The 12,187-nt window shown below is 54.5% G+C and overlaps 1 protein-coding gene across 2 annotated transcripts; it reads left to right on the top strand.

Moving 5' to 3' along the window:
- The first annotated feature begins 4,331 nt into the window (after nt 1-4,331).
- On the top strand, nt 4,332-11,716 carry NFKBIE (NFKB inhibitor epsilon). Of its 2 annotated transcripts, XM_069488030.1 has the most exons (6): nt 4,332-4,910; nt 7,312-7,414; nt 8,140-8,362; nt 9,403-9,491; nt 9,662-9,901; nt 10,615-11,716. In XM_069488030.1, exons 1-6 carry the CDS (start codon nt 4,543-4,545, stop codon nt 10,678-10,680), a joined length of 1,089 nt encoding a protein of 362 aa, XP_069344131.1. In that variant the 5' UTR covers nt 4,332-4,542; the 3' UTR covers nt 10,681-11,716. The 2 variants fall into 2 exon arrangements, with proteins under 2 accessions (XP_069344131.1, XP_069344130.1); XM_069488029.1 differs by lacking the exon at nt 10,615-11,716 and having other exon boundaries at nt 9,662-10,087.
- Nucleotides 11,717-12,187: the final 471 nt, after the last annotated feature.

Here is a 12,187-nt window from a genome sequence, read left to right as displayed (position 1 = left end):
AGCCAGCGCGCCCCCCCCTTCCTCCCAGCGCAGCCGAGCCCCGCCCCCGGCCCCCCAAACTCCGCCTTCCCCAAGCCTACCTAATAACCACCCCCCAAAGGGGAAAAGCAACAGGGGCTTCCCACACCCCTACCCTGCTCGCAGCCCTGCTCACAGCACCTCCCTCCCACCCACCCTGAGAAGATCTATGCCGCAACTCCTCTCCATCTATTTTTCCGTGGAGAGGGCGCCCAAGGTTCAACCAACACCCCCCCTAAATCCCTGGTTCCCGCAAGTTCCTGGGGCTGAGGCGTGGGGGAAGGAAATTGAGTCTTGGAACCCTAGGGAAGAGCCTTACTCCCAGTCGCATGGCAAAGAGTTAAAGCAGGAGCCAGACTCCAAGAGAGATGGAATAGAGTGAAAGGGAAGAGATTGAAGATAGATATGAGAAAGGACTAACAGAGGGCAGGGGGAGAACATTGGAACCGCCTTGCACTGAACCATCTTTTTTCCCTAGAAGAATAGCCCCAGAGAAGCAGTGAAGTGTGTCCTATGCCCTAGGCTGGAGGTCAGGAAACTTGAATTCTAATTCTGGTTCTGCCATGAATAAATTGTGTGACCTTGGACAAGTACCTTCCCCTCTCTGAGCCTTAATTTCCTCATCTTTGCAGTGAGGAAGTTGACTGGACAATCTCTAAGGCTCTGCACTTTGGGTGTACAAGGCAAAGTCACAGACCACAGGCCAGGCTGAGTGACTGTAGGCAGCCTACCCTCTCATGCCATCCACCCCACACTGCTTTTCTGGGCATCCTCTAGGACAGATAGGAAGGAAACTGACATTCATTGATTGAGTCATTCATTCATTCCTGGTTGCATCCATTCAATAAACAGGTATTAGGTAGCCATGTGCCCCCACATACAAAAATGAAACACAATTTCCTGCCCTCAAGGAGCATAAAGTCCAATGGAGAGGGAAGGATATGGAAACCAATCATTATGATAGAGTGTGAGAAATGCCATGCATGATCAATCTGTATGTACACAGTCACTGTGGAATCCTACCTAGCGTGTGTCATTAGGGTCTTTGAACTATAGTAACTGTTCTCACCATTTATTCACAAGGAACCGCAGAGGGAGAGTGAGTGACTTACTCAAGGTCATGTGCTAGCACTCACAGACCTAGTCCTAGAATTCAGGTCTTTCCCATTCCAAAGTCCACGGAGGATACTTGGGGGTAGGAAGTTAGCTTGAGGCAAAGCCTGGATATCTGATCTTTGGGGATAGGGTACAAGCACACTGATCTGCCCGGGATGTTCCTTCTCCTCATCTGGGGGAGGAGAGCCACTGACTGCACCCTCTATTCCCACTCCTGCTTCTGCTTCCGTTTTCCTACTCTTCCCTTCCCAGGCGAGGTGAAGGTGACTCTCTGTCCACCTATTTCCAACTATCGCTTCAGAACTATCCAGCCTGCATGGCCCTCTCCAGGTCAGTGAGTCCATTCTCCCTGGGCAAACAGAGGAAGGGGGCAGTGCTGAAGAGGCAAGGTCTCGTTCACTCTCATGGTAGAGGAGGAATCTCACTTGGTGGCTCATTCCGATGTCTCCCACCCATGCTCTTTGGGAAGTCTGCCTCACAGCCAACTCCATCCCCTCTTGTTGTGGTCTCTGTGCAGTCCACCGAGTTCAGTCCTCACTGCAGAGAGCAGAGGTCCTAACCCTGGCCTTTCCTAACCCACGCAGGATCCTCTCACACTCCCCATTTAGTTGTTATAATCCTCCTCCTGACACTCACTCCCACTGCCTTCCTGTCTCCACTTCAGGGGACTTTGGAGGAGGGACAGCCCAACTCTTCTAGCCAGCCCTGGAGCTTCCAACAGACAAAAGACCACCCCTGCCTTCTCCATTCACATACATCACCCTTCCCTGGAAGCTCCAGGAAGAGAGGTGAGGGGAGGGGGTGCTGGAAGAAGCCAGCTGACCAGCTGGTCACCATGGAAACCAGGCCTATTTCCTGAAGATGAGCCTGGCTGGGGTGGGCCAAGGGGGAGTGAGGGCACAACAAAGGGAACCAGAGAACACCAGCAGAGAAAGACCGGAGGGACCTCAAAGAACACTGGAGTGGAGGAGGCAAAGTCAGGGCTCTAGCAATGCTGTGGCCTGAGTCAAAGTCCCCAGGTCATCCTTCCAGATAATGCAGGTCCCTCTCCCCATTTCTGGAGTGACAGGAGGGCTTCCTGTCAGAATGCAGGCTCTGGAGCTAGAGACAGTGGGTGACTCAATGCTGACCTCAAGTGGCCATAAAAGGTGCTGCCACACACCTGCTATGGCTCAGGGCCAGACACCTGGCTGGGTTGGGGTGGGTTTTTCCTTAAATTCAACCTCTGAATGAATTAGGACAGTCTCTGCACACTTCTGAGTTCTTGTGTCCTTGCAGAGGGCTCTTCCCCATGTGGTTTAGATCTTGATAAAGGAAAGGAGGTTTCACTGAAAAAAATGTAAGAGTTTTGGATTAAGTTAGGAGAAGCCAGGTCTGCACTTTCTAACTGACCTTGGGCAAGTCAACTCACCTCTCCCGGCCTCAGCTTCCCAATATTAAAATGGGGATGAGAGCGCCTTATTTTGAACCCAGCTGATCTGGGTCTGGAGTTTATGACTGTACTTTTGTTCTAGCCATTGAGGATGGGAGAGGAACACGTCAGGGTAGGAGATTGAAAACATCTCAAATCACACTGCCCCCAAGGGAAGGAGATACCTCAATTTCCTTGGGCTTTCCCCTCATAGCTCCTCCTGCCTCATGCTCATCACATCCTTCCTACTCTGCCCTCCACGGGGATGGAGAACAGGGGGCCATCTTCTCCCCTGAGCCCTCCCCCACTCCTCTCTCCAATCACCCCCAGAGACTAGGCCCTTCTCTTCTCCCCATCCTTCTTCCCTTCCCATTCCCAGTCCAAATGGAACCTTCCCTGCCCTCACCCCACTGAGTAGTTGGCCACACTGTGTACCCCCACAACACCCTGCTCTCACTCCTGTTTTAGTCCAACCACTCTGAGTTGTAATTGTCAGAGAGCTTTTTGAAGGCTGGGACTATGGGATTATTTTGTTGATTGTGATGGTGGTTATCATTGTTACTGTGGCAGTAGATTTTGCTTCCAGTAGAGAGAACAATGTCAGACACATAGGAGAGTCTCCATACATGTTTGTCAAATGAGTGAATGATGGATGAATAAAAGGTTAAAGGGCGGGCAGCAGTGGGAAAGCTGGTAAGTAGCCACCTATACTCACCCTACCTTCCTTTCCCCAGGCCAGATCTGGAAAAGACAGATCTGCCCTTCAGGATGACCATTGCTGACCTTAGGTCCTTGGCACTTGGAGTAGGGGGAAGGAAAAGGAAGGAGCAAATCATGGGGCCCTGGTTTGGGGTTCACCCGTGGATGGGGTTCACCCACAGCTGCCCTAGGCCCAGGGAAAAAAGAGACAGGAAGAAGGAAAGATGTTTTGGGGCTGTGGCTGTGGCGGGGACCTGAGCAGAGTGCAACCCAGCATGTCTGGGGCCTCCCCATCCCGGCCCCACTACGAGGAACTAACCTTCCCCCTGACTGCTGGGGGTAACCAGATACTGTAACCACCCGAGACCAGTGTTTCACCCTGTGAGGAGGAGGAAACCCCAGGACTACTCTGCTCCGTAAACAACAGTCGCTTAAGATAATTCACTTTCCAAAAACATATTCTTACGTCCAATTGTATGTGATATGGGAATTTGACACAGGAGACTCTGTATCCAGGACCCAAAGGGGAACTGCTCCTTTAAAGACAACGGGTGTCCCCTTTCCCTACACATACTCTTGGGCACCAATAGGGAAAGATGAGAAAGCAAGAGAAATTGAGAGAAATGGGCAGGGGATGGGAAGTCATGCTTCCTCGTCCCACCACCCACGTGCCCTCCCCATAAGACGTCCAGCTTGTGCAGACAGTAAATATGCCTTTAAAACAAAAGAATGAAAAAAATGAATGAAGAAAGAGAAGAAGTGAAAAAAGAAAAGAAGAAATTGCATGGAACTAATGAATGGAATGAAGAGGGAAGGGGAAAGAGTGAATGAATGAATGGATGAATGAATGGCCGAATGAATACATGAATGACTGGTTGGCTGAATCAAGGAAGGAGTGAGTCAGGACTCGGTAACCATAGACTCCAAGCCTACGCAGAGGCCGGGATCAGGGGGATTCCGGAGGGGCGTGGCCTCCGCCCGGAAGCGCCCGTCGGGGGCGGGGCGGGGCGGGGCCAGGCGGCGCGCGGTTACTTCGCTGGGCCGAGGGGCGGGGCGACAGGGAGGACCAGATCTGGCCGCCCAGCTGCCCAGAGTAACCGCTGCGGAGGATCCGACCGGCGCTGCGAACCTCGTCCTCGCTTCTCGCCGACCCCTTGGAGACCCACAGCCCGGCGAGGAGGCCGCTCCGGGCCGGGCGTCTGCTCTGCTAGAGGGACCTGCAACCCGGAAAGGCAGCGCGCCGGAGTCCGGAGCCGGATCCTGCTCGGACCGGGCCCCCGCGGGCCGGTGCCGCTGGCATGTCGGAGGTGCGGAAGGGGCCCGACGAGGCGGACGAGAGCCAATGTGACTCTGGCATAGAGTCTCTGCGCTCCCTGCGCTCCCTACCCGAGCCCACCCCAGCCCCAGCCTCCAGGCCCTCGGACGGGGGTGGCCCTCAGACCTGGACCCATCCTCCGGGCACAGCCAAGGAGCCACAGGAGAAGGAAGACGCGGATGGGGAGCGGGCTGATTCCACGTATGGCTCGTCTTCCCTCACCGAGCCCCTGGTCTTGCTGGGGGGCCTCGAGGCTGAGGACCCGGCTCCACGCTCGCCCCTCCCTCCTATGGGAGCGCTGAGCCCTCAGCAACTGGAAGCACTCACTTACATCTCCGAGGACGGAGACACGTAAGTATGGGGGCTAGGCTGAAAGGAGGTGCTAACTCTGGGCCTCCCCAGGAACAGCAACAGGCCGGGCACCCCAGCTCCCCCATGAGGAAGGCGCCCGCCTTGGAAAGCAGGAGACCCCACTCTCTCTTCCAAACTCCAAACTTAACTCCCAGCCCACTTTTGAGGTCAATCCAGGCCCAGATTAGAACACCTGGCATTGTCGCTTTGCTCTCCCTTTTGGGGGTGGGCAGAGCTGGCAGGGCCCTTACCCAGGCACCTGGAACCCCAGCCAGCATCTTGGAAATCTACCAATAACCCACCCCTAGAAAGAGAAAATTCCCCTGACCAGTCCAGTTTTTTTTTTTTTTTTTCTTACTCGAGGAGGGGGCATCCTTGTTTGCTCAATATCTGGGATTCCCAGCCCCTGACCTCAGAAATTCCTGTCTCAAGAAACAAGAGGTGCCAGTTACAGGTTGCCAGTCGAGGCCAGGAAGCTAGGGGTGGGGGTGCCACCAAGGTGCAGGGTTGGGGCTGGTCCTGAGGAAGAGGAGGTGAGCCAGGCTGGGGCACTTTTGCCCCAGCAGACAGGCGGCTGGCTCCCCCAGCTTACTTCCTCCTTTGCTGAGAAAGGGGAAGTGAGGGCTGGAGTCAGCCCGACACCCTGCACCTTCCAAGCTCCCCAAGTCCCCTTCACTCTCCTGTCTGACCCCCTCATTTTACCCTTCCTCTCCCAGGCCCAGGTGGAGTTTGGTGGGGACTGGGCCAGAGGGCAGTTGACCTAAGAAGCATTTGTGTGGGATGGGTTGGCCAAATGAAGACTTAGCCCCCAAGAAAAGAAAACACTGACAGAGGAGGGAGTGGCTGGGATTTGGGGGTAAGAAACAAGAATTTGGGGGTAGGGGGAGAGGTTGCTGGAGTCTCAGATCAGGGATACTGGAATAAACAGGGGTAGGGGAGGCAGGTGGTGCCTGTCCTGATCCACTTTTTGGAGATGCAAGGGTCCTAATCGTGGGTGGCCATTGACTTGACCTAGTGGATGAGAGACGACGAATGAGCTCAGTTCTTTCTGTACTCTGTGCCTGGATCACCAGCCCTCAGGCCCAGAACTCCAAGATTTTGGGGGTTTCATGCAAGATACCTATGGTGACCTTTGATCCAGGGAGTTGGGACTTCTGACACTGCGCTCTTTTGTTAGCCTCTAGGCCCCAGCCTTTTCCATCTCTAGTTAAACAGGTGTTGTGTCTGGACTGGATGTGTGTGTGTGTGTGTGTGTACGGAGGGGAGAAGTGTCAGGACTCCCCAGCAGTTCCCTGGAGAGGAGGGGGGCACCTTCCTCCCCTGGAGGTGTCTGGGCTGTGGGAGGTATGGAAGTGGGAAGAGGAAGTGGGAGGAGGGGAGACTGGAGGAGAGAGGGAGGTGGCTGCAAGAATGTGACCCAGAGAGCAGGCCCTGGCCGAGGGGATTTCCAGAGCGGTTCCTCCCTCCCTCCGTCACTCTCTCCTGGGCCTCTTGCTGCTGCCGCCAAAGCCTACCCGCCTCCTGCCTGCACAGCCCCTTCCCCAGCCCAGTCAGGCCTTTTAGCCAAGGTACCCACCCCGCCACCAATGCCCCAAGGCAGCTGTCCCAGTCTAGCCCCTCCAGCCCGGGCTTTCGTTTTACCCACCTGATGTGGGGAAACCCCCCCACAAGACTGGAACTTCCCCTCCCAGCTGCCCCTTTTACCTCTAGATTAAGGCTCGTGGCCCCCCCAACAGACACACATTTTCTGCACTGCACAGACCCCCCACACATGCTTGGAGGTGCACACAGGGGTGGAGGGCCTCTGCTCAGGCCCAGCTGGTCTGTGCTAACTGAGGATCGCCCCTCTGGACTCCCCTGGGAAGGGAGGCGGGAAAGGATGCCGCGCTGTCTCCTTGATCCTCTTACTGGAACTTCTGTTTCTCTCCCTTAGAATGTGTAACATTGAGTTGCTGGTAGAGAGATGACCCTACATCTCCCTCCTTCTATCCTCCCTGTTGGGGCCAGGGGAGGTGGGGAGCCCAGCCCTGGAAACCCCCTCTAGACTACTTCGGTAGCTTTCAGTTTGGCTTTGAGCTGCAGCTGGCCTGGCAGGGCCCTGGGGGCAGAGAGGAGCGGGTGTGGGCAAGCTGGACAGGAAGGCCCTTGTCCTGTCATCACCCTGCCCACATGCCCACCCGGCCAAGGCCCTCCTGAAGGCCAGCAATGGGAACTTGGAGTTCCATCCCTCAGGATCCTGGTTTCTCACACCAACCCCTCACTTCCTGGCCCACACTCTCACTTCCTGCACCTACTCTGTGGGTAGCTAGTTAGAAGTTGGTATGTTCCTTTTAACCTTAAGACCCCAGCCCACCCTCTCTGGCCTGGGCCCTGACTCCAAGCCCTGCCTCTGTTCCCCTAGGCTGGTCCACCTGGCAGTGATTCATGAGGCCCCAGCGGTGCTGCTGTGTTGCCTGGCTTTGCTGCCCCAGGAGGTCCTGGATATTCAGAACAACCTTTACCAGGTGGGTGGAGAGAGTGGGCTGTGCCTGTTTCTGCCCTGGCAGCCATCCCCAGCAGCCACACCACAGTCCAGTCTGCTGTCTCAGCAAACCATATGCCAGACACTGGGCTAGAAGCTGAGGATGCAGACATGAGTAAGACACAGCCTCTGCCCACAAGGTGCTTGCAGCCTGGGCTGGGGAACTCATGTCAAATACCTAAATACACATCACAGCAACAAGAGTTGTGATAGAGACACACACCAGCTGCTGTGGGGTCCGGTGTCTTTGTGGAGCAGCCAGAGAAGGCTTAGTACAGGAGGTGACATCTGAATAGAGCCTCAAAGGAGTGCTTTTCCAAGTGGAGACTGCCAGGTGCCTCTGTCTTTCCTCCTCCAGCCTAACCCCTGCAGCTTAACCCCTGGGGGTGGATAACAGAGGTCTCCCCACAGGGTAAGGGGCTAGATTCTGCCCCCACATGTCCTTTCTCCAGGGGCTAAGGGAAGCTACAAGAAGAGCAGGGTCCACTTTCTTCACCCTGCTTCCAGAATTGGGGTCCCAAGAGCTTGGTGGGAGGACGACAGGAGGAAGGGCTTGGGAGTATTTCCTTGGAAGACCAGGACTATGGCTCTTATAAGCTGCTTTCAAAGAAGGTGCTGGCAGCTGGTGACTCCTATGCCCACCCTAGCATGTTCCCAGAGGTGGGAACATGCTGCAGTGGCCCTGTGACCCTCTATTTGTGCCTACAGACAGCACTCCATCTGGCTGTACATCTGGACCAGCCGGGTGCAGTTCGGGCACTGGTGATGAAGGGGGCCAGCCGAGTGCTACAGGACCGACATGGTGACACGGCCCTGCATGTGGCCTGCCAGCGCCAGCACCTGGCGTGTGCCCGCTGCCTGCTGGAGGGGCAGCCAGAGCCAGGAAGAGGACCATCTCACTCCCTGGACCTCCAACTGCAAAACTGGCAAGGTGCAGGCAGCCTCCGGGCCTGTGGGATAAGGAGGGCATAGGAGACAGGCACCCCACTCTCGGGGAAGGTGGGGGGTCCCAGCATTGATGCCCCTCCAGCTCTAGGCACATAGATACTCAGTGCATCTTTGCTAAATGAATCAGTGACTGATTTGATCTAGAATTTACCCAACACCTACTGTGTGCTGAACAGAAACTAAATCTTGCCCTTGGGATGTTCGGTTTAATAGACATTAGATGAACTCATTCATTCATTCAACAGAATTGTACTGAGGGTCTTCTATGTGCCAGATAGTATCCTAGGAGCTAGGCTTGCATCTGTGAACAAAACAGAGAAAGATCGAGATGGACAATAAATACAAGAAGTGAATTATATATTATGTTAAAAAGAAGTAAGTGCTATGGTAAGTAGAGCAGACTGAGGGGAGTGGGAGAGTTAATATGATTTTTAAATCAGGTAGTCAGGGAAGGCCTTGTGGAGCCAGGGACATTTGAACAGAGACTTGAAGGAGGTGAAGAATGTAAATTTGAATCTAAATCTCTGTTACTAAGCAAGAGGGGTAGAGGGTGGTGTCCAGACCAGAAAGACAGCAAAAAGCCCAGGGGAGCACACTGGAGGAAGTAGGCCCTGGGGAAGGGCTGGGGACATGAGGATCCTGCATGGCTTTTCAGAAAAGGTGACTTTTGGACTGGGCTAGAAGGCAGGAACTTTAGATTCTGTGTGTGTGTGTGTGTGTGTGTGTGTGTGTGGAAGGTATGTGTATTGGGGTAGGGTGTGTTTGGTGGGGTGTCACTCAGCAACCTGATCCCTGAAGCATGAAAGTTTCAATAACATGACTCTGAAAAGGTGGAAACTTTGAGTTCCTTTCCTTTTAGACTTTTGAGGGGGTTTTTGGGTGTGCGTTTTAACAGTCCTGTGATTAGAGACATTGAGTGGGCAGTGAGTCCCTTGGGGCTAAGGGGTAAGGAGGTCCCTGAAGAGAGGAAGAGAGGGAGTTGGTGAATGCAGATCGGCAGCCCCTACCCTCACCCCATCCCAGGTCTGACCTGTCTCCACATCGCCACCCTGCAGAGGAACCAGCCACTCATGGAACTACTGCTTCAGAATGGAGCTGACATTGACACGCAGGTGAGGCAGCCAATCAGGGCACTGCCCCACCCAGGGCCTGCCCCTCACCTGGTCCAGCCCCAGGTCCCTTGCCCAGCAGTCAGAAGTGGTGGTGCTCACTTCCTTATCCAGAGCCCAGGCCTAGCACACTGCCTGTTAAGGGCCTTGGTGACATCCTTCTTCCTCTCCAGGAGGGCACCAGTGGGAAGACAGCATTGCACCTGGCCGTGGAAACCCAGGAGCAGGGCCTGGTGCAGTTCCTGATCCAGTCTGGTGCCCGGGTAGACGCCCGCATGCTGAACGGGTGCACACCCCTGCACCTGGCGGCTGGCCGGGGCCTCATGGGCATCTCATCCACTCTATGTCAGGCGGGTGCTGACTCCCTGCTGCGGAACGTGGAAGATGAGACACCCCAGGACCTGGCTGAGGAAGTAAGAGGCATATACTCTGCTCTGTTCTCCAAGGCCTCCCACACCCATAGCAGAGACAGGTGCTGTCACTAGCTGAAAGGGCCAAGGAGTTAGGAGTCCTGGGGTGTAACCAGCACTCTGCCAGTCACCAACTGTGAGACTTTGGGCCAGCCTCTGCCCTTCTCTGAGTCTGTTTCCTTAGCTGGTCAGGACCAGGGGCCCCGCAGTGAAAGTGAATCAGTGAAGCTGGCCAGGCGTGAGACAATGGGGTGGCGAGGCCTGTGAGCCATGCCTGAGGGTCTCTGTACTCAGCTTCAGCAAAGGTTTGCAGAGTAAGAAGGTAAGCACGGCATTTTGAGGGGTGAAACCCAGATTTTCTGTGTAGTCTTTCCTGTTTTTAAATGTTCAATGTAAAAAAATACTCCTAATGTTTTGTGAGTACCGTTTCCCATGCCCTCCCAACAAAAAATCCCAGATTCATGGGCTGGATCACCTCTAAGATCCCTCCTAGCTTAGGTATTCTGGCATTGCTTTAAGAAAGGATGGCTTGCTTAAGGCCTCAGGGCTCGCAGAGGGGCCCCTATTCTGGGGATTAGTATGAAGAGTTGTTCCCTAATGGTCTTTAACTGTCATTTGATGGGGAGGGTGTGGCCCAACAGGTTTCCCCAGTCCCCTCTCCCAAGTTGCCTTTTCCTATGGCCACTGATCTTGCCTCTCTCCATTCTCCTTCTCAGTCCCTTGTTCTTTTGCCCTTTGATGACCTGAAGATCTCCGGGAAGCCACTGATGTGTGCCAACTGAAGCCAGGGCGGGGTCTGGGGCCCTGGCGGCTCCACCTCTTACCATCTGGAAGCTGGGATCATAACTGCTGCAGTTTGGATCCAGGCGATGTGCCCTACTGGTGTCCTAGGGACTGCTGAGGCCACAGCCTGGGGCCAGTACAGTCCTGAGCTGAGAGGAGGAATTCCAAGTGAAAGAGAGCCAGTCTGGAAGGAAGAGCTTCCCAGGTGGATGGAGATTCTTGGAAGACACCCAAAGCCCCGCATGCCCTGGGTGAAGCCTGTTTGCCTCTCTTGAATGTGGCAGGGGTTCTTGTTTCTACCTGTGTTGGGTCAGCCTGAAACTGCCCACCAATGGAAAACCAGTGGACTCTCTGAAAAGAGACTGAAATAGGAGCAAGCAGGGCCCTGAGGGGTCCCATCTTACTCCTGCTGAGGACTCTAAAACACTGTTGTTTAAAGACTTCACACAGAAGGCTCTGAACTAAGCCTTTGGAGAGGGGAAGACTCAGTAACATGACACTAAAATGACAGAGACTTGAAAAGATTTTCCCTTCTAAAATTGTTTTGCGTGCATGCACATCTGTGTGCGTTGGGGATTTTTAGACAGGGCTGCCCTGTGACCTTGTGGTAGAGACAGAGAGAAGGAAATTGTCCCCGAGTCCAGTAGGGACTTCGTGTGGGGAAGGGGCTAAATAGTCCTCAGGTCAGAAACTGTGTCCAGCGCAGACCCTTGCCTTTTCTGTGCAATGGAGGGAGAGGAGGAGGAAGGAGAAGACAGGCCCTGGAGGCCTCATCCCTGCCCTGGAGGCTGCCATCTGGAAGAGCTGGGGAGAAGGGTAGCCTAGGGAGTTTGGGCACAAGGGAGCTGTGACTTTTTACATTTTTCCTTCCATTCCACACCTTTGAGGGCCCTGCTAGGTCAGGCCTATCCTGGCATGAAGAATGTGGGGGAATAAACCAACAGAGTCACTGGCCACTTGGAGCTTCTAGTCTAGTGAGTGAGATAGATGGCCATTAAAATCATAAACATCCAAATAAATATGTAATTACAAGTTGCTGTGGTGCTGTGAAGGGAAAGAATAGTGGGAAGGAGAACAATGGAGTGGGTGGAGGCCCATACTTCGGGTGGTCCAGGGACCCCTGTATGAGGAGTGTCATCTCAGCTGGGCCATAAGGATGAGTAAGGGATGGGGACAGAGCATTTGGGGGAAGGCCTTTCGTGCATTAGAGGAACTGAGAGGCCAGTGGGCCTCTAAAGGGGGTGGGTGAGTGAGCAAGGAAGACGAGCCAGGCCATGCAGAGCCTCGAAGGTCACGGGGAGTTGGGGGACAGAATTGTTGGCCCAGCTGAGAAAGGAAGGGGACATACCCTGTCAGACACAGGAAAACTAACATAAAGGGGAAGTGTTTGGGACACAGCCTCATGTCCCGTCCGTAAGATGGCAATGGTCACCCTCGGGACGCCCATGACGGTCAAGGGCGATGACGAAGCAGAAGGGACGCACGGGGCTGGCGCCCCTCCAGGGT

This window comes from Eulemur rufifrons, chromosome 15 (assembly GCF_041146395.1).
Source record: "Eulemur rufifrons isolate Redbay chromosome 15, OSU_ERuf_1, whole genome shotgun sequence".
Taxonomy (NCBI): domain Eukaryota; kingdom Metazoa; phylum Chordata; class Mammalia; order Primates; family Lemuridae; genus Eulemur; species Eulemur rufifrons.
The sequence above is the reverse complement of the archived record's forward strand: the minus strand, read 5'-3'. Positions and strand labels throughout refer to the sequence as shown.

What these genes read in the sequence shown, in the direction of transcription:
- NFKBIE (XM_069488029.1), top strand. Translation starts at nt 4,543, where the DNA reads ATGTCGGAGGTGCGGAAGGGGCCCGACGAGGCGGACGAGAGCCAATGT. An exon ending in TTCAGAACAACCTTTACCAG is followed by an intron (nt 7,415 to 8,139) that starts GTGGGTGGAGAG and finishes TTGTGCCTACAG; the next exon opens with ACAGCACTCCATCTGGCTGT. An exon ending in CCAACTGCAAAACTGGCAAG is followed by an intron (nt 8,363 to 9,402) that starts GTGCAGGCAGCC and finishes ACCCCATCCCAG; the next exon opens with GTCTGACCTGTCTCCACATC.